At 44.9% G+C, this 23,059-nt stretch overlaps 2 protein-coding genes across 2 annotated transcripts; both read left to right on the top strand.

The window, feature by feature from the left end:
* The first annotated feature begins 531 nt into the window (after window positions 1–531).
* On the top strand, window positions 532–13,224 carry LOC124060676 (mucin-2-like). Its single transcript, XM_046391916.1, has 4 exons — window positions 532–917; window positions 2,123–11,302; window positions 11,783–11,868; window positions 11,987–13,224. Exons 1-4 carry the CDS (start codon window positions 854–856, stop codon window positions 12,065–12,067), a joined length of 9,411 nt encoding a protein of 3,136 aa, XP_046247872.1. The 5' UTR covers window positions 532–853; the 3' UTR covers window positions 12,068–13,224.
* Window positions 13,225–14,217: 993 nt separating this feature from the next.
* On the top strand, window positions 14,218–23,045 carry LOC124060675 (mucin-2-like). The gene is made up of 4 exons (XM_046391915.1): window positions 14,218–14,918; window positions 16,270–21,159; window positions 21,580–21,656; window positions 21,786–23,045. Exons 1-4 carry the CDS (start codon window positions 14,855–14,857, stop codon window positions 21,864–21,866), a joined length of 5,112 nt encoding a protein of 1,703 aa, XP_046247871.1. The 5' UTR covers window positions 14,218–14,854; the 3' UTR covers window positions 21,867–23,045.
* The last annotated feature ends 14 nt before the right edge of the window (window positions 23,046–23,059 follow it).

Below are 23,059 nucleotides of genomic sequence, written 5' to 3'. Positions count from 1 at the left end.
GTTGTAAATAATTTAACAATAATTTAACAATAACATTAACTTTGTCATTATTTAGATTTTTCTAATTGTTACCAGTAATGATAGTTACATATGTTCCATCAGCATGCATGTTCCTTTTTGTCTTGGGCTGGGGGCTGGGGATTGGGATTATAATGGATAATTTAAAAGAATCACCATGAATGTTTTGTTCCTGATCAGTCAGGGGGAATGAAACATCATCCGCACAGAGTTTAAGTGTTGCTAGAGAGACACAGTAACAAAGCAAAAAAACAAAAAACAAAAAACAATACGATCTGTAAGAATATAACTAAATTCACCCAAAAATAAAAGTTTAACTGGTTGTTTTGATGCTGTTGGGCATGGAGAGACAATTAAATATTCAAAATTCACACAAATGGCTGGATTAGCGCATAAAAATTAGAAATTGGTATGATGCAACCCTACAAATATTTATGAAAAACACTCCTGTCATACACACACATATATATATATATATATACAAAGATTTATTTGTTGTTTTTAATGGCTTACAGGTTGAAGTAGGCAATAAACTGGTAGGTCACTGGCCCAGCTGTGCTTCCAAAACTTTTATGGTTTTATTATTTGATGCCAGACAACCACATGAACAACATCACTTACCATTAGGTTTTGTGATTTAGTTTTCAGTGTCCTATTTGTTGAATACATGTGTTTTCTGTGATTCACTTGGATTATCAGGTTTCATGAAAGTAGCTGCTGTCACTCCTACCTTGTCACTCCCTCTGTAGCTGAGGGAGGAGTAATTTACAAAATAAGAGGAATGTGAAGTCAGACAACTCTGTACCTGGAGTGGGGACAAATCAAATAAGTCACAATGGAAAGAATAGTCCTTTGTTGGATATTGTTGCTTCTCTATTTATATGAATCATCTGGGCAAGGTAATTATGACACGTTTATTGCTTTGATTGTTTGTATTTTACTTTCTAATGTGTATCAGAGTAGACTGGAGACAGAAGTATTACAGAATATTCAAAAGTCAAGTATTTCAGTGAGCATTTTACATTTGACATTCTACAATGTCTACAATTATGACCAACTATAGTAAGATAAAACAAAAATTGGACTAAAAATGTATTTACCTTTTGTAAGAAATTTGAATAAAATTAATAATTATAAACACGCATACATGTATGTACACATATGCGTGGTGGTCTGACATGGTTGTCTTTCAAAGAGAAAAAAATATCCTGATTGGCAGACAGCATCAGAGTGCAAATGTTTAGTTTCTGGAGTTAGATAAGAAAAGGACAACTGAACAAAAAAGCTGAAAAGGTTGTTATTTCTACTTTGAACTAGCATGGGTGTAATTAAACGTTACTTTATATCTGATTGTGGTGAATACTATTATATTAATATATTATTATAACAAAGTATTTACCAACAGATCATCAATGATTGAGACATTGCTTTTACAGTGTTTATTGAAAGAGAACTGCATACTTCTTAAACAAGAGTACCATGCTCTAAAGCGAGGCTCAAATAAAGGCGGCAGGGTCACTTAAATGATTGTGGTCTTGTTTAACAAGGGTCACCTAAATGACTGTGGTATTGCTTAGAGAATGACTGCTCACATGAACATTCTTGCCACTGTGAAAATATTTGCTGAAATACTTGCCGTACAAACTGATCTGCACTTTATGGCTGTCTCAAACTTTCCATAACAGAACCGTGTCCTGGTTGGTGCTGCTTCTTGTTGTTTGTATCTATAGTCTCTGTGCAGTATGTATAGTCTTGTATAATCTCTGCTGTGTGTATAGTCTGCACAGTCCTTGTGCACTATGTATAGTCCTGTGCACTATGTACAGTGTGTATTTAATTTCTAGTGTACTGTAGCACCTGGTCCCTGGAGGAACGCTATCTTATTTTACTGTTCCTGTTAATGCAAACACCTGAAAAGACAACAAAAACCTCTTGACTTGACTCTTGACTCGACACTCGGACAGACAAAGAAGTTGGCGAGGTCAATGAAGAAAACCCTTATATGACCCTTATATTTGCCAAGGAAATACTGTGTTATTTAAATGACAGTATTTCTGAAATTCATGTGTGATTATAGTGAAAGTAATATAACTAATCTTTTTAGGATCAACCACAGCTCTGCCTCAAACCTTTACAGCTGAAACCACCACATCTGAGGCTGTGACAACCACAGCGGCACCAACCACAACTCTGCCTCCAACCACTACAACTCCATCGCTAATAATTACAACTACAGACACCACAATAACACCTCAAACCACTACAAATGCAGCCACTACAACTTTGCCTCAAACCACTACAACTGAAGCCACCACATCTGAGGCCGTGACAACCGTAAGTGCTCCCACCACAACTCCTCCTCCAACCACTACAACTGCAGCAACAGTTCCAACTCAATCCACGAAAGCTGCAGCCAGTACAACTCCTTCTCCATCCACAAATGTTGCAGCCACCACAAATCCATCTCATACCACTCAAACCACACAAATTGCAGCCACCATAATGACTACATCTGAGACTGTGACCACCACAAGTGAACAAAACACAACTTCATTTGCAACCACTATAATTTCCACCACCACAACTCCACCTCAATCCACTAATACTGAAGCCACCACATCTGAAGCTGTGACAACCACAAGTGCAGCCACCACAAATCCACCACAAACCACTACAGCTGCAGCCACCACAACTCCATCTCCAACCACTACAACTGCAGCAACAGTTCCAACTCAATCCACGAAAGCTGCAGCCAGCACAACTCCTTCTCCATCCACAAATGTTGCAGCCACCACAAATCCATCTCATACCACTCAAACCACACAAATTGCAGCCACCATAATGACTACATCTGAGACTGTGACAACCACAAGTGAACAAAACACAACTTCATTTGCAACCACTATAATTTCCACCACCACAACTCCACCTCAATCCACTAATACTGAAGCCACCACATCTGAAGCTGTGACAACCACAAGTGCAGCCAGCACAACTCCATCTTCACTGATTACAACTTCACCCTTGACCATAACAACTACAACCTCCACAATCCTATCTCCTACCACTACAACTGCAGCCAGCACAACTCTGCCTCAGACCACAACAACTGAAGCCTCCACATCTGAGGCTGTGACAACCACTACAACAGAAACCACCACAACTCCCCCTTCAATTACAACAACTGCAGCCACCACAACTCCATCTCCAACCACTACAGTTGTGGCCACCACAGCTCCATCGCCAACCACTGCAACTGTAGCAACAGTTCCAGCTCAAACCACAAGAACTGCAGTCAACACAACTCCATCTCCAACCACTACAACTGCAATCACCACAACTCCCCCTTCAACTACAACAGTTGCAACACCACTTCAAACCGCCACAACTACAACCTCCACAACCCCATCTCCGACCAATACAGCTGCAGCCACCACAACTCCATCTCCAACCACTACAGTGGAAGCCACCACATCTGAGGCTGTGACAACCACAACTGCAGCCAGCACAATTGCGGCCACGACAACTCCACCAACATCCACAACAACAGAAACCACAACAACTGTCCCTTCAACTACAATAGTTGCATCTGTAGCCACCACAACTCAATCTCCAACCACTATAAATGCAGCAACAGCTCCAGCTCAAACCACAACAACTGCAGCCATGACAACTCTGCCTCCAACCACCACAACTGCAGCCACCACAACTACAGCTCAAACCAGCACAACTGCTGCCACTGCAACACCACCTCAAACCAGCACAACTGCAGCCACCCCAACTCCATCTCAAACTACAACAACTGCAGTTCCACCATATCAGTCTGTGACAGCAACAAGTACACCCACCACAACTCCATACCCAACCACTACAACAGCAACCACCACAACTCCGTCTCCAGTCACTACAACAGCAACCACCACAATGCCCCCTTCAACTACAACAGTTGCAGCCTCCACAATCCCATCTCCTACCACAATAACTGCAGCCACCACAACTCTGCTTCAGACCACTACAACTGAAGCCTCCACATCTGAGGCTGTGACAAACAATACAACAGCAACCACCACAAGTCCCCCTTCAATTACAACAACTGCAGTCTCCACAACTCCACCTCAAACCACTACAACTGCAGCCATGACAACTCTGCCTCAGACCACAACAACTGAAGCCACCACAACTACATCTCAAACCAGCACAACTGCTGCCACTGCAACACCACCTCAAACCAGCACAACTGCAGCCACTCCAACTCCATCTCAAACTACAACAACTGCAGCCCCACCATATCAGTCTGTGGCAACAACAAGTACACCCACCACATCTCCATCCCCAACCACTACAGTTGCAGCCACCACAACACCACTTCAAACCGCCACAACTACAACCTCCACAACCCCATCTCCGACCACTACAGTTGAAGTCACCACATCTGAGGCTGTGACAACCACAAGTGCAGCCACCACAAATCCACCACAAACCACTACAGCTGCAGCCACCACAACTCCATCTCCAACCACTACAACTGCAGCAACAGTTCCAACTCAATCCACGAAAGCTGCAGCCAGCACAACTCCTTCTCCATCCACAAATGTTGCAGCCACCACAAATCCATCTCATACCACTCAAACCACACAAATTGCAGCCACCATAATGACTACATCTGAGACTGTGACCACCACAAGTGAACAAAACACAACTTCATTTGCAACCACTATAATTTCCACCACCACAACTCCACCTCAATCCACTAATACTGAAGCCACCACATCTGAAGCTGTGACAACCACAAGTGCAGCCAGCACAACTCCATCTTCACTGATTACAACTTCACCCCTGACCATAACAACTACAACCTCCACAACCCCATCTCCGACCAATACAGCTGCAGCCACCACAACTCCATCTCCAACCACTACAGTTGTGGCCACCACAGCTCCATCGCCAACCACTGCAACTGTAGCAACAGTTCCAGATCAAACCACAAGAACTGCAGTCAACACAACTTCATCTCCAACCACTACAACTGCAATCACCACAACTCCCCCTTCAACTACAACAGTTGCAACACCACCTCAAACCGCCACAACTACAACCTCCACAACCCCATCTCCGACCAATACAGCTGCAGCCACCACAACTCCATCTCCAACCACTACAGTGGAAGTCACCACATCTGAGGCTGTGACAACCACAACTGCAGCCACCACAATTGCAGCCACGACAACTCCACCAACATCCACAACAACAGAAACCACAACAACTGTCCCTTCAACTACAATAGTTGCATCTGTAGCCACCACAACTCAATCTCCAACCACTATAAATGCAGCAACAGCTCCAGCTCAAACCACAACAACTGCAGCCATGACAACTCTGCCTCCAACCACCACAACTGCAGCCACCACAACTACAGCTCAAACCAGCACAACTGCTGCCACTGCAACACCACCTCAAACCAGCACAACTGCAGCCACCCCAACTCCATCTCAAACTACAACAACTGCAGTTCCACCATATCAGTCTGTGACAGCAACAAGTACACCCACCACAACTCCATACCCAACCACTACAACAGCAACCACCACAACTCCGTCTCCAGTCACTACAACAGCAACCACCACAATTCCCCCTTCAACTACAACAGTTGCAGCCTCCACAATCCCATCTCCTACCACAATAACTGCAGCCACCACAACTCTGCTTCAGACCACTACAACTGAAGCCTCCACATCTGAGGCTGTGACAAACAATACAACAGCAACCACCACAAGTCCCCCTTCAATTACAACAACTGCAGTCTCCACAACTTCACCTCAAACCACTACAACTGCAGCCATGACAACTCTGCCTCAGACCACAACAACTGAAGCCATCACAACTACATCTCAAACCAGCACAACTGCTGCCACTGCAACACCACCTCAAACCAGCACAACTGCAGCCACTCCAACTCCATCTCAAACTACAACAACTGCAGCCCCACCATATCAGTCTGTGGCAACAACAAGTACACCCACCACATCTCCATCCCCAACCACTACAGTTGCAGCCACCACAACACCACTTCAAACCGCCACAACTACAACCTCCACAACCCCATCTCCGACCACTACAGTTGAAGTCACCACATCTGAGGCTGTGACAACCACAAGTGCAGCCACCACAAATCCACCACAAACCACTACAGCTGCAGCCACCACAACTCCTCCTCCAACCACTACAACTGCAGCAACAGTTCCAACTCAATCCACGAAAGCTGCAGCCAGCACAACTCCTTCTCCATCCACAAATGTTGCAGCCACCACAAATCCATCTCATACCACTCAAACCACACAAATTGCAGCCACCATAATGACTACATCTGAGACTGTGACCACCACAAGTGAACAAAACACAACTTCATTTGCAACCACTATAATTTCCACCACCACAACTCCACCTCAATCCACTAATACTGAAGCCACCACATCTGAAGCTGTGACAACCACAAGTGCAGCCAGCACAACTCCATCTTCACTGATTACAACTTCACCCCTGACCATAACAACTACAACCTCCACAACCCCATCTCCGACCAATACAGCTGCAGCCACCACAACTCCATCTCCAACCACTACAGTTGTGGCCACCACAGCTCCATCGCCAACCACTGCAACTGTAGCAACAGTTCCAGATCAAACCACAAGAACTGCAGTCAACACAACTTCATCTCCAACCACTACAACTGCAATCACCACAACTCCCCCTTCAACTACAACAGTTGCAACACCACCTCAAACCGCCACAACTACAACCTCCACAACCCCATCTCCGACCAATACAGCTGCAGCCACCACAACTCCATCTCCAACCACTACAGTGGAAGTCACCACATCTGAGGCTGTGACAACCACAACTGCAGCCACCACAATTGCAGCCACGACAACTCCACCAACATCCACAACAACAGAAACCACAACAACTGTCCCTTCAACTACAATAGTTGCATCTGTAGCCACCACAACTCAATCTCCAACCACTATAAATGCAGCAACAGCTCCAGCTCAAAACACAACAACTGCAGCCATGACAACTCTGCCTCCAACCACAACAACTGCAGCCACCACAACTACAGCTCAAACCAGCACAACTGCTGCCACTGCAACACCACCTCAAACCAGCACAACTGCAGCCACCCCAACTCCATCTCAAACTACAACAACTGCAGTTCCACCATATCAGTCTGTGACAGCAACAAGTACACCCACCACAACTCCATACCCAACCACTACAACAGCAACCACCACAACTCCGTCTCCAGTCACTACAACAGCAACCACCACAATGCCCCCTTCAACTACAACAGTTGCAGCCTCCACAATCCCATCTCCTACCACAATAACTGCAGCCACCACAACTCTGCTTCAGACCACTACAACTGAAGCCTCCACATCTGAGGCTGTGACAAACAATACAACCGCACCCACCACAAGTCCCCCTTCAATTACAACAACTGCAGTCTCCACAACTCCACCTCAAACCACTACAACTGCAGCCATGACAACTCTGCCTCAGACCACAACAACTGAAGCCACCACAACTACATCTCAAACCAGCACAACTGCTGCCACTGCAACACCACCTCAAACCAGCACAACTGCAGCCACTCCAACTCCATCTCAAACTACAACAACTGCAGCCCCACCATATCAGTCTGTGGCAACAACAAGTACACCCACCACATCTCCATCCCCAACCACTACAGTTGCAGCCACCACAACACCACTTAAAACCGCCACAACTACAACCTCCACAACCCCATCTCCGACCACTACAGTTGAAGTCACCACATCTGAGGCTGTGACAACCACAAGTACACCCACCACATATCCATCCCCAACCACTACAGTTGCAGCCACCACAAATCCATCTCAAAGCACTCAAACCACACAAACTGCAGCCACCATAACGGCAAAGCCTGAAACCACTACAAATACAGCCACAACTCCATCTCCAACCACTACAACTGCAATCACCACAACTCCCCCTTCAACTACAACAATTGCAGCTATGACAACTCCATCTCCAACCACTACAATTTCCACCACCACAACTCCACCTCAATCCACTAATACTGAAGCCACCACATCTGAGGCTGTGACAACCACAAGTGCAGCCACCACAAATCCACCACAAACTACTACAGTTGCAGCCACCACAACTCCATCTCCAACCACTACAACTCCATCTCCGCTCACTACAACTTCACCTCTGACCGTAACAACTACAACCTCCACAACCCCATCTCCTACCACAACAACTACAGCCACCACAACTCCACCTCAAACCACTACAACTGCAGCCACTACAACTCCACCTACATCCACAACAACAGAAATCACCACAACTCCCACTTCAACTACAATAGTTGCAGCCATGACAACTCTATCTCCAACCACTACGGGTGCAGCCACCACAACTCCATCTCCAACCACTACAACTGCAGCCATCACAACTCTGCCTCCAAACACTACAACAGAAACCACCACAACTCCCCCTTCAACTACGAGAGTTGCAGCCATGACAACTCCATCTCCAACCGCCACAACTACAACCTCCACAACCCCATCTCAGACCACTACAGTTGAAGCCACCACATCTGAGGCTGTGACAACCACAAGTGCAGCCACCACAAATCCACCACAAACCACTACAGCTGCAGCCAACACAACTCCATCTCCAACCACTACAGTTGAAGCCACCACATCTGAGGCTGTGACAACCACAACTGCAGCCACCACAACACCACATCAAAGCACCACAACTGCAGCCACTATAACTCCATCTCCACTCACCACAACTTCACCTCTGACCACAACAAATACAACCACCACAACCACATCTCCCACCACAACTACAGCCACCACGACTCCACCTCAAACCAGCACAACTGCAGCCACCCCAACTCCATCTCAAACTCCAACAACAGCAGCTCCACCATATCAGTCTGTGACAACAAGTACACCCACGACAACTCCATCCCCAACCACTACAACAGCAATCACCACAACTCCCCCTTCAACTACAACAATTGCAGCTATGACAACTCCATCTCCAACCACTACAATTTCAACCACCACAACTCCACCTCAGTCCACTAATACTGAAGCCACCACATCTGAGGCTGTGATAACCACAAGTGCAGCCACCACAAATCCACCACAAACTACTACAGTTGCAGCTACCACAACTCCATCTCCAACCGCAACAGTGGAAGCCACCACAACTGAGGCTGTGACAACCACAACTGTAGCCACCACAACTCCACCTCAATCCACTAATACGAAAGGCACCACATCTGAAGCTGTGACAACTACAAATGCAGCCAACACAACTGCAGCCACTACAACTCCATCTCCACCCACTACAACTTCACCTCTGACCGTAACAACTACAACCTCCACAACCCCATCTCCTACCACAACAACTACAGCCACCACAACTCCACCTCAAACCACTACAACTGCAGCCACTGCAACTCCACCTACATCCACAACAACAGAAACCACCACAACTCCCCCTTCAACTACAATAGTTGCAGCCACGACAACTCTATCTCCAACCACTACAGGTGCAGCCACCACAACTCCATCTCCAACCACTACAACTGCAGCCATCACAACTCTGCCTCCAAACACTACAATAGAAACCACCACAACTCCCCCTTCAACTACAATAGTTGCAGCCACGACAACTCTATCTCCAACCACTACAGGTGCAGCCACCACAACTCCATCTCCAACCACTACAACTGCAGCCATCACAACTCTGCCTCCAAACACTACAATAGAAACCACCACAACCCCCCCTTCAACTACAAGAGTTGCAGCCATGACAACCCCATCTCCGACCACTACAATTTCCACCACCACAACTCTGCCTCAATCCACTAATACTGAAGCCACCACACCTGAGGCTGTGACAACCACAACTGCAGCCACCACAACACCACATCAAAGCACCTCAACCGCAGCCACTATAACTCCATCTCCACTCACTACAACTTCACCTCTGACCACAACAAATACAACCACCACAACCACATCTCCTACCACAACTACAGCCACCACGACTCCACCTCAAACCAGCACAACTGCAGCCACCCCAACCCCATCTCAAACTCCAACAACAGCAGCTCCACCACATCATTCTGTGACAACAAGTACACCCACGACAACTCCATCCCCAACCACTACAACAGCAATCACCACAACTCCACCTCCAGTCACTACAACAGCAACCACCACAATGCCCCCTTCAACTACAACAACTGCAGCCACAACAACTCCATCTTCAACCACTACAGCTGCAGCCACCACAAATCCATCTCAAACCACACAAACTGCAGCCACCACAACAGCGAAGCCTGAAACCACTACAAATACAGCCACTACAACTCTGCCTCAAACCACAACATCAGCAGCCGCAATTCCACCTCCAACTAATACAACTGGAGCCACCACAGTTGTGTCTCCAACCACTACAACTGCAACCACCACAACTCAGGGTGTAATGACCACAAGTACAACCACCACAACTCCACCTATAACTGCCACAACATCAGCAGCTGCGATTCCCTCTCCAACCACCATAACCCAGGGTTTAATGACCACAAGTGCAACCACGACAACTGCACCTATAACTTTCACAACATCAGCAGTCCCAATTCCACCTCCAACTACTGCAAGTAAAGCCACCACAGTTGCATCTCCAACCACTGCATCTGCAATCACCACAGCTCAGGGTGCAATGACCACAAGTGCAACCACGACAACTCCACCTACAACTGCCACAACATCAGCAGCTGCAATTCCACCTCCAACTACTACAACTAGAGGCACCACAGTTGTGTCTCCAACCACTACAACAGCAACCACCACAACTCAGAGTGTAATGACCACAAGTGCAACCACCACAACTCCACCTATAACTGCCACAACATCAGCAGCTGTGATTTCCTCTCCAACCACCATAACCCAGGGTGTGATGACTACAAGTGCAACCACTACAACTGCACCTATAACTTTCACAACATCAGCAGCCCCAATTCCACCTCCAATTAATACAACTGGAGTCACCACACATCCAGTTCTAGCAACAACAACAAATGCAGTTGTCACAAAAATACCCCTAACAACCACATCTTCAACTGCTAGAACAATGCCACCAAGCACCACTACCACACACCCAGCAACCGCAGCCACATCCTCGGTCATGTCAACAGGAGAAACAACAACCCAGGGTATGTAACTTGATATGATTTTTGCTTCTTTTTCTATTTTCCATCGTGAATTACTCAGTAATTCAGTTTACCAAAAAATCACCCCAAATCTCACTGAAAATAAAATTAATTGAGAGAAATGACCACAATCAAAATCAGAAGTATTGCCATGGTGGAAGGTAATCACATACATGTAAGTTTCTTTTATAGTTTTGGTAAATAACAATAAGCATAATAAGATTTTTTTTTTTTTTTTTAAAGGATAAAATGCGAGATTGCCTTCACAGAATGCCATTTTTTCATTATTAGGTTATAGTTTTAGCTTTAGTAATAGACAATGCAATACTTTTATGTTCAAGGCCATTTGGAAATAAAAAAACAAATAATTTACAGTATATAGAGCAGTAGTAGTAGCAGCAGTAGTGTATGACTTGACTTAGTGTATAACTTTTTTTTTTTTTTTTTTTTTTTTTTTGCTGTTTTCTTTTTCTCTCCCTTAAGGATTGGTATCAGTGGCACAGCTACAGATGAAGTTAACTTCTTATGGAGAGGTCAGCAATGGAACCATCATTAAACTTGTTGAACAGGTATGCAAAACAGGATGTGTAAAATAACTGTTTAACATACACATAATATAAAGGGTGGGTGAAATGACTGATCTTGTGTTGTTTATGTTTATTCTCTGTGTTTTTTTTCTCCATCTAGTTCTTCAGAGAGCAGCTCCTGAATGGAAGTGCCCACACATTTACAGTGACGAACATTCAAAGGGTCCGAGTTGCCCCATAGAAGCTTTGTGTGGCCAGAAATAGTCACAAAAAATGAATGTATAAAGACAGCAGTTTGAGGTTTCACTTGTTGTACTGTTCTAGTAGTTACTGTTCACAATGTGAAAGGGGAGTTCATCTCAAGTGTTTCATCACACCCCTAGAGATATGTTTACTTTGAGTTTTCGACAGTTCGAGCATCATTTATCAATACTGAACTACGCTGTGCTATGGTAATCTACCACCAAAAGCTTCAAACCACCAAAAGTGCCTGGATTACAAGATTTTTTTTTGTTCAAATAGAGACCAACATTTTACTCTCAGTCCTTCTTGTCTTTCTTTATCATAATTTTTGTCAAATTAAATAATAAAAAAAAACAACTTTCTGACAAGTCTTTATAATCCCCAAACAATAGTTTCATTACCACACTGTTGGCTGTTTTTCCCAGTAATATGAATAGTGAAGATGTGCATTCAGCTCAAGTGTCAAATTACTTGCACAGCACAATGGGAAGTTCAAAAGAAGCAATCTGACCTGTCAAAGAGGTTTTTAAGTGGTGTCAATAATTCCCATGTTTTGTAAATGGAAGAGCAGCTGTCATGCTGAAAAAGCCTGGTAACCAGGAAACTATAAAACTATGCTTATTGCCCACTCCTCCCTTGGATTATAAATACATGAGGAAATATTTCATTTCAGAATATACTGGCAACAATGACCTTGCAGAGTGCCTCATACCAAGTGTGTGGCAACTGTACTCCAAATCATGGAAATAAAGTTTTGTGAAGTATTAGTGACAAAATACAGTCATGTCCACTGAATGGGAATGTCTTTTTTTCTTGTGCCATGAAGAACTGAATTATCAAACTTTTGCCATGAGTCTTTCTATTTTGATATTCAGAATATGAAATCACTGCTTGTTTGTTAAGAGTGAACTGCTATGCTATAAAAATATCTCAGTACAAAAAAGGAAGTCTGAAACATTCTGTGTTCAGGTTACAGGCTTGAGACATACATTAATGATTAAGCATAAATGTGTTTTGTTTTGTGTAATTTTGGCCATTTGCCCACTGTTTCAGTTTCCTGCAGTCTGTCAAGTACTCACAAAATACACATTCAAGGCTACCAGATGTGTCCAATACATGATCTCGAGAAATACATTTAAGATGAAGTGTGTATTTTTGTTTGTTTTTGGATATATGTCCTCCATTTCAGTGTATTGTCCATTGTGGTTGTGGAATACACAGAAAGTGACAAAAAATGTGACATATTTTAATTAGTGTAAGATATCTGTGATCTGACTTTGGACCAGGATGTTTATTCTCTGGCTGCTAAAGCTATGCAGCAAAGTGTTTTGTTTTTTTGTTTTTTTTGTCTTTACCATCTGCTAATAGGGTATGAAGATGCAGACAATTACCAGGAAGGAGACTGATTGATTGATTGATAGAAAAAGGTATTTATTTGAAATGGTTGGGGGAAAGGGAAGTGCAAGCCTGGTGAATCAATGTTGACAGAACTGCAAGGAACAGGAGACAAAGTTAGGCAAGGGAAAACAAGCAACAAGACGGATGAAGTGTCTTGAAGCATAATAACTGAGAGTACAGTACAGAGTCTACAGTCTGGCTGTGTGACAGGGCTGAACTGGGATGCAGATATGGTAACCTAAGCCTACCCCAAATCCAGACCAATTTATGGTTTTTGGCATTTCAAAACTTGAAGGTGCATATTAAAATACATTTAATGCTAAAATCTGGATTATCTTGTTCCAGTGCATCCAGTTTGGATTCAAGGTGAAATTTCAAGGATGTATGTATGTAAATGTATTAAATCAAACAACTAATCAATGTATCCAGCAGTACATATATTCCTCCTGAGCCACTGTCACATTACAGTTGCAACATTTCCCATTTCTGCCCTCTCAGGTTGTTTGATGCTCTATATCAGCGTCAAGGGGAGCACACAACACACTGCCTTTTTCCCCCCTTTGTTTTTACTTTGACCAGCAGATGGAGGCCTATTCAAACACTGTAAATCTAGATTGTGTGTTCCTGATCTTGTGGTTTCTGTATCAGAATATTCCTATATGCAAATTCTTTGAAAAACCTACTATCGTTTTTATTAAGGATAGCAAAAATAGGGGATTACAAAATCTGGATAATTCTGGTCTAGATTAAAGGTTTTGAATGAGTGACAGTTTTGGCTTTGGCAAGAGCTCATAAGTGCAATAGCATGCAGAAAACGCACACTGCTGACGGAGATGTACTTCCCCTCCATTTAAATTACAGTAAATAAGAACCAGCCGAAGTATTTTTAAAATACCTGTGCCAAATACCACATTGAGTGTTAGTAATCTCGTGAAAATGTCTGTTGAAATCAAATACATTGTGCACCCAAGACTCACTAATGACTCTACTCTGGCTAAGCATGTCCCATCTTGGTTTCAGCTTACAAGGTGAAGTCTCATTCTTTCAGAAAACAGTAATTTCACTAAACATTCATGCCCCTTAAGACCGTTCAGCCTTACTGGCTCCCTCAAAATGACAAATACTAATAGTTCTTGCTCGATCGTCAGCCTAAAGCCGCGTGGTTCAGCTTCACCAATTGATGTGCTTATGATGATGTTTTTGGTGTCCAGTATTTAGTATACATGTGTGCCAGTCCGTGACCTGGTTTTTCAGGTTATGTCAAACGCCCCTGTCACTAGTGCCTTGTCACCTCCTCCACCAGGGAGGGATAACTCGCAAATTAAATGCAACGTGGAGTGACAATCTCACCGACTTGTCTGTACTTGGTGTGGTGACAAGTGACACCATGGAAATTAAAATCCTTTGTTGGATATTTTTGCTTGGATATTTAAATACATCCTGCGGACAAGGTAACCCGTCGTGATATTTTTATGGTTCTGATTGTCTGGATTTTACTTTCCAATATGTCTTGTTATACGACAGTTAACAAATTTGACATGTCCCGTGGCGTCTCATCTAGACGCAGAAGGTGCTCTTCTGCGCCTGGATGAGACGCAAGTTAAAGCAAACTTATCCGCGTGAATATCAGACGGACACCGTATCGGGCAACTGCACGACACGGTGTTTACACAGAGAGGTGGAGGTGGATCAAACACACACACGACCTTCACCAAGGAGACCGGAGCCCGCGTCCCGTGTGAAAACAAAAACATACCATCGATCTTTTCCGAAACCAAACTACGTAGTTTGTGAGTTTAAGCTCAACTAAAATGCCGTTTAATTGCGTCCTGTGTTAGAAAGGCTTTGCGCGTCGGCCGTAGACGCTTAAGGATGCGCACAGAGGCTTAACACAGCGTCAGTATTGTTAATTGTTCAAAATACTGTTCCCCGCTATCGTTTTAAAACATATTAATCGTAGTATTGTATTCTGTATGAAATAAACATCAACCCTCTTAACCCGAATGATTTTATGAGATTATCAAAATTAATCTAACAAATAATTATGTTGTCAAATCTGCGTTAAATTTCCATGATGGCATTTAATACCCACTATCAAGGACACCGGAAGAGAATGAACATAATTCCTGATAGCAGTTTCACAGTTTCACAGTTAAAAAGTTCGCGGAAACAAAAACAAAACAAAAAAGTATTTAGAAAGGTTAATATTTGTACTCTCTGAGACAACCACTGCAACAGTGCCTCCAACCAGTGCAACTGATGCAAGCTGTTGGCTTAATAACATTGTCAGACATTTAAAAAGGAATATTGCAAAATATTACACTTGAGTGTCATTGATGCAACAACTGAAAATCATTCAGTCCAAACTGAAGGTGAATATAAACAGCAAATCCCATTTTGAAGACTGAAACTCTTTCCCAACCTATGAGCAGTGTCTGAGTTAGACATTAGTTTTAGAGTCAGTATTGTACTAGATGACAATATTTATACTGAGATAATTTGGTCTGATGACTGAGGTTTAGGTAAAGGGCTACCAAACTGAAACAATCTTCCCTTCAGAGCAGAAACGTTCACATGACAGTCTGTCCCAATCCGAATGATACTTGTTGAGATGTTTGCAGAGTTGTACAAACTGACACTCCAACAAACAGTGTTGGTTCTGTTATTTCAACTACATGGTGAAAAATCCTTATACGAGATAAATTTGATTTGAGCTTTTCTTACAGATTTTTTTTCCAGAAATTCCATTTTTCCAAAATTAGAATATAATAATAACTTTTATATAACCTTATATTAAAACAGTGCTAACCAACACAACTGAGGGAACAACCACAGCTGTGCCTCCAACCGACACAACTGAGACGACCACCACAGCTGTGCCTCAAAGCAATGCAACTGAGACAACCACCACAACTGTAACTCCAACCAGTGCAACTGACACAACTGAGATGAGCACCACAACTGTGCCTTCAACCACTGCAACTGACGCAACTGAGACAACCACCACAGCTGTGCCTCCAACCAGTGCAACTGAGACAACCACCACAGCTGTGCCTCCAACCAGTGCAACTGAGACAACTACCACAGCTGTGCCTCCAACCACTGCAACTGCCGCAACTGAGACAACCACCACAGCTGTGCCTCCAACCACTGCAACTGAGACAACCACCACAGCTGTGCCTCCAACCAGTGCAACTGATGCAACCGAGACAACCACCACAACTGTGCCTCCAACCAGTGCAACTGAGACAACCACCACAGCTGTGCCTCCAACCAGTGCAAATGATGCAACCGAGACAACCACCACAACTGTGCCTCCAACCAGTGCAACTGACGCAACTGCGATGAGCACCACAACTGTGCCTCCAACCACTGCAACTGACGCAAATGAGACAACCACCACAACTGTGCCTCCAACCACTGCAACTGATGCAACTGAGACAACCACCACAACTGTGCCTCCAACCACTGCAACTGAGACAACCACCACAACTGTGCCTCCAACCACTGCAATTGATGCAACTGAGACGGCTACCACAACTGTGCCTCCAACCACTGCAACTGACGCAACTGAGATGAGCACCACAACTGTGCCTCCAACCACTGCAACTGACGCAACTGAGACAACCACCACAACTGTGCCTCCAACCACTGCAACTGAGATAACCACCACAACTGTGCCTCCAACCACTGCAACTGACGCAACTGAGACAACCACTACGACTGTGCCTCCAACCACTGCAACTGAGACAACCACCACAACTGTGCCTCCAACCAGTGCAGCTGATGCAACTGAGACAACCACCACAACTGTGCCTCCAACCACTGCATCTGATGCAACTGAGACAACCACCACAGCTGTGCCTCCAACCACTGTAAATGATGCAACTGAGACAACTACCACAACTGTGCCTCCAACTACTGCAACTGAAACGACCACCACAGCTGTGCCTCCAACCACTGCAACTGAGACGACTACCACAACTGTGCCTCCAACCAGTGCAACTGACGCAACTGAGATGAGCACCACAACTGTGCCTCCAACCACTGCAACTGACGCAACTGAGACAACCACCACAACTGTGCCTCCAACCACTGCAAATGAGATATCCACCACAGCTGTGCCTCCAACCACTGCAACTGATGCAACTGAGACAACCACCACAACTGTGCCTCCAACCACTGCAACTGAGACAACCACCACAACTGTGCCTCCAACCACTGCAACTGAGACAACCACCACAACTGTGCCTCCAACCAGTGCAGCTGATGCAACTGAGACAACCACCACAACTGTGCCTCCAACCACTGCATCTGATGCAACTGAGACAACCACCACAGGTGTGCCTCCAACCACTGTAAATGATGCAACTGAGACAACTACCACAACTGTGCCTCCAACTACTGCAACTGAAACGACCACCACAGCTGTGCCTCCAACCACTGCAACTGACGCAACTGAGACGGCTACCACAACTGTGCCTCCAACCAGTGCAACTGACGCAACTGAGATGAGCACCACAACTGTGCCTCCAACCACTGCAACTGACGCAACTGAGACAACCACCACAACTGTGCCTCCAATCACTGCAACTGAGATATCCACCACAGCTGTGCCTCCAACCACTGCAACTGATGCAACTGAGACGGCTACCACAACTGTGCCTCCAACCAGTGCAACTGACGCAACTGAGATGAGCACCACAACTGTGCCTCCAACCACTGCAACTGACGCAACTGAGACAACCACCACAGCTGTGCCTCCAACCACTGCAACTGAGATATCCACCACAACTGTGCTTCCGACCACTGCAACTGTCACTACTGAGATGAGCACCACAACTGTGCCTTCAACCACTGCAACTGACGCAACTGATGCAACCACCACAACTGTGCCTCCAACCACTGCATCTGATGCAACTGAGACAACCACCACAGCTGTGCCTCCAACCACTGTAAATGATGCAACTGAGACAACTACCACAACTGTGCCTCCAACTACTGCAACTGAAACGACCACCACAGCTGTGCCTCCAACCACTGCAACTGACGCAACTGAGACGGCTACCACAACTGTGCCTCCAACCAGTGCAACTGACGCAACTGAGATGAGCACCACAACTGTGCCTCCAACCACTGCAACTGACGCAACTGAGACAACCACCACAACTGTGCCTCCAACCACTGCAACTGAGATATCCACCACAGCTGTGCCTCCAACCACTGCAACTGATGCAACTGAGACGGCTACCACAACTGTGCCTCCAACCAGTGCAACTGACGCAACTGAGATGAGCACCACAACTGTGCCTCCAACCACTGCAACTGACGCAACTGAGACAACCACCACAGCTGTGCCTCCAACCACTGCAACTGAGATATCCACCACAACTGTGCTTCCGACCACTGCAACTGTCACTACTGAGATGAGCACCACAACTGTGCCTTCAACCACTGCAACTGACGCAACTGATGCAACCACCACAACTGTGCCTCCAACCACTGCATCTGATGCAACTGAGACAACCACCACAGCTGTGCCTCCAACCACTGTAAATGATGCAACTGAGACAACTACCACAACTGTGCCTCCAACTACTGCAACTGAAACGACCACCACAGCTGTGCCTCCAACCACTGCAACTGATGCAACTGAGACGACTACCACAACTGTGCCTCCAACCAGTGCAACTGACGCAACTGAGATGAGCACCACAACTGTGCCTCCAACCACTGCAACTGATGCAACTGAGACAACCACCACAGCTGTGCCTCCAACCACTGTAAATGATGCAACTGAGACGGCTACCACAACTGTGCCTCCAACCAGTGCAGCTGATGCAACTGAGATGAGCACCACAACTGTGCCTCCAACCACTGCAACTGACGCAACTGAGACAACCACCACAACTGTGCCTCCAACCACTGCAAATGAGATATCCACCACAGCTGTGCCTCCAACCACTGCAACTGATGCAACTGAGACAACCACCACAACTGTGCTTCCAACCACTGCAACTGTCACTACTGAGATGAGCACCACAACTGTGCCTTCAACCACTGCAACTGACGCAACTGATGCAACTGATGCAACTGATGCAACCACCACAACTGTGCCTCCAACCACTGCATCTGATGCAACTGAGACAACTACCACAACTGTGCCTCCAACCACTGCAACTGACGCAACTGAAATGAGCACCGCTACTGTGCCTCCAACCACTGCAACTGAGATGAGCACCACAACTGTGCCTCCAACCACTGCAACTGATGCAACTGAGACGGCCACCACAGCTGTGCCTCCAACCACTGCAATTGATGCAACTGAGACAACCACCACAACTGTGCCTCCAAACACTGCAAATGTCACAACTGAGATGAGCACCACAACTGTGCCTCCAACCAGTGCAACTGAGATGAGCACCACAACTGTGCCTCCAACCACTGCAACTGATGCAACTGAGACAACCACCACAACTGTGCCTCCAACCACTGAAAATGACACAACTGAGATGAGCACCACAACTGTGCCTCCAACCACTGCAAATGTCACAGCTGAGACAACCGCCACAACTGTGCCTCCAACCACTGCAACTGACGCAGCTGAAACAACTGCCACAGCTGTAGTAACAACTACCTCAGATACAGAAACAATCACAACTGTGCCTCCAACCAGTGCAACTGACACAATAACCACAGCTGTGCCTCCAACCACTGTAGCTGATGCAACTACCTCAGCTGTGCCTCTAACCACTGCTGCTGATGCAACTACTACAGCTGTGCCTCCAACCACTGTAGCTGACGCAACTACCACAGCTGTGCCTCCAACCACTGTAGCTGATGCAACTACCACAGCTGTGCCTCCAACCACTGTAGCTGATGCAACTACCACAACTGTGCCTCCAACCACTACAGTTGATGCAGATGAGATTGCCACAGCTTCAGTAACAACTACCTCAGAAACGGAGGCAACCACCACAGCTGTGCCTCCAACCACTGTAGCTGATGCAACTACCACAGCTGTTCCTCCAACCACTACAACTGACGCAATAACCACAGCTGTGCCTCCAACCACTGCAGCTGATGCAACTACTACAGCTGTGCCTCCAACCACTGCAGCTGACTCAACTACCACAGCTGTGCCTCCAACCACTGCAGCTGATGCAACTACTACAGCTGTGCCTCCAACCACTGTAGCTGACGCAACTACCACAGCTGTGCCTCCAACCACTGCAGCTGATGCAACTACTACAGCTGTGCCTCCAACCACTGTAGCTGATGCAACTACCACAGCTGTGCCTCCAACCACTGTAGCTGATGCAACTACCATACCTGTGCCTCCAACCACTGTAGCTGATGCAACTACCACAGCTGTGCCTCCAACCACTGTAGCTGATGCAACTACCATACCTGTGCCTCCAACCACTGTAGCTGATGCAACTACCACAACTGTGCCTCCAACCACTGCAACTGATGCAGATGAGATTACCACAGCTGCAGTAACAACTACCTCAGAAACCACAGCTGTGCCTCCAACCACTGCAACTGAGACAACTGCCACAAATGCCACTCCAAGTTCCACAAATGCACCCTTAAGTACCACAACACCACCGTTCAGCACCATTACCACAACCCCAACAGTTACAACCACAATACCAAACATCTCAACCCCAAAAGAGGCAACAGCCCAGGGTAAGTTGCTCCCTGATTTGACCTTTTCTCCCTTTTAGTGTGTCAAATAACTAAAAATGGTCCTTTAGACATTGATATATCATTTTGGAACACTTGCACAGTTACGCAATAAATGAGTTGTTCCAGACTGAAAATAGTATTTATCCTGAATTCTTTCTCAGTTTTATTCACAATATTATTGTGAATAAAATGTTAGTCTACCTTTAAATAAAATTAGCCAAAGGAAATTATCAGTGACTCACTGAATGTGCATTTAAAGCTGTTTCTTCTCACCTGGCCTGCTGTTACCTGGAACATTATTTACAGACCTGCAATAATGTGGACATGTAACATTTAAGCAGGAATTCTGTTTGAATTGACATACAGAAGTCACATTCCTTTTATTAATTTTCCACATGAAATGTTTTTTGATTCCTTCAGCCTTGGTGCATATACAGATGAAGTTAATTTCTTATGGCGGCATTAGCAATGGAACCATCACTGAAATTGTTGAACAGGTATGTAAAGCTCTTAGCCACCTTGAGCTAACATTTTCAATGATAACGCATAATGCACAATACAAAGAGTGGGGTGAAGGGAATGAGACAGATCTTCTAATGTTTATTCTGTGTTTTCTCTCCATATAGTTTTTAAGACAGCAGCTCCTGAATGGGACCACTGACACAGTCACAGTGACAAACATTGAAAGCACTAGCGTGGCCCCGTAGAAGCTTTGGGTGGACAGAAATCATCAAAAATTAATGTATACAGACAGTAATTCAAGGTTGTGCTGGTCCTACTGTTTTAGCACATGGTAAAGGGGTACTTCACCTGAACTGTTTCATCTAACATTGTACTCCACTGTGCTGAAGTGGTCTACAGACAATATGATCAAACTATCAGACCTACCTGGATTGTACTTCTGGTGTAAGAAAAAGTGTTTTATGATGAAAAGACAGAGATAATTTTAGGCCCAGTCCCCTCTTACGCCTTTTTATCATCAGTTTGTCAAATTAAATAACAAAGAACATCGCTTCAAGTCATCACTGAGACTCATTTCACTTTGCATAATCCTCAAAAATTATAATTATTAGTATGATCATAATGTCTGATGTATGATGCACTTTTTGCTCCAGTACAGTGTAAATACAGTGCAACGTAAAGCTACTGTCAAGCAATCCGATCTGTCAAAGAGGATTTTAGGGGGCACCATTAATTCTCATGACTGTAACTGGAGGAGCAGCTGATATGCTGCCAATTCTCACGATCAGGAAGTTAATAAACTATGCGTTTGTGTTTGGAAAGATCTCGCTGATTTGAAATGATAACCTTGCGTGAGTTCCTCATTCACAAGTAAAATGTCAGAGAGATAAACAATCTGTCAAGTTTTACTTTCAAAATGCATGCAACATGCATTAATGATCAAGTGTGTATTTTTGTATTTAATTAGGTTTGTTTTTGCCTGTGTGCCCTGTTCCAGCCTCTGTCCATTTGATAAATTTGTCTGTCCAAGTATTGGAATATATAGAAATGTGTAACAATGTGATGCACTGAAGCAGGATATTTGTGATCCTGAACTTAGGCCAGTATGCTGCTGTGCAGCAAAGTGTTTTTCTTTTTTTACACCTGCAGCCAAATGTTTTTCTTCTCACATCTACGATTCTTCAAATTATTATTTTTTTATTTTTTTCAGATGTAATCTAGTTTTTAAAAATTGTTATTTATCGTCATATTTTGTTTGTAGCCTCAGTGGTTTAAGGCGGCATGATCATTGCTGCACTGTCACAGTCAAAGCTGATCAACTTTCTGCTTTTGCTCAGATTAAATATTAGATTTATAACACGAGATTAGCTGCCTTTTCAATGTGATTTATGTCCATTTGAAAGATGAATAAAAAGACAAATCTATTTGAAGTACCCTT

The sequence above is a fragment of the Scatophagus argus genome, chromosome 6 (assembly GCF_020382885.2).
Source record: "Scatophagus argus isolate fScaArg1 chromosome 6, fScaArg1.pri, whole genome shotgun sequence".
Classification (NCBI taxonomy): Eukaryota; Metazoa; Chordata; class Actinopteri; family Scatophagidae; genus Scatophagus; species Scatophagus argus.
The sequence above is the reverse complement of the archived record's forward strand: the minus strand, read 5'-3'. Positions and strand labels throughout refer to the sequence as shown.

Bases quoted from the DNA above. Each gene is read 5' to 3' on its own strand.
- LOC124060675 (XM_046391915.1), top strand. From the start codon at position 14,855: ATGGAAATTAAAATCCTTTGTTGGATATTTTTGCTTGGATATTTAAAT. The intron at 14,919-16,269 runs GTAACCCGTCGT...ATATTAAAACAG, and splicing joins AAATACATCCTGCGGACAAG to TGCTAACCAACACAACTGAG. The intron at 21,160-21,579 runs GTAAGTTGCTCC...TGATTCCTTCAG, and splicing joins AAAAGAGGCAACAGCCCAGG to CCTTGGTGCATATACAGATG.
- LOC124060676 (XM_046391916.1), top strand. From the start codon at position 854: ATGGAAAGAATAGTCCTTTGTTGGATATTGTTGCTTCTCTATTTATAT. The intron at 918-2,122 runs GTAATTATGACA...TAATCTTTTTAG, and splicing joins ATATGAATCATCTGGGCAAG to GATCAACCACAGCTCTGCCT. The intron at 11,303-11,782 runs GTATGTAACTTG...CTCTCCCTTAAG, and splicing joins AGGAGAAACAACAACCCAGG to GATTGGTATCAGTGGCACAG.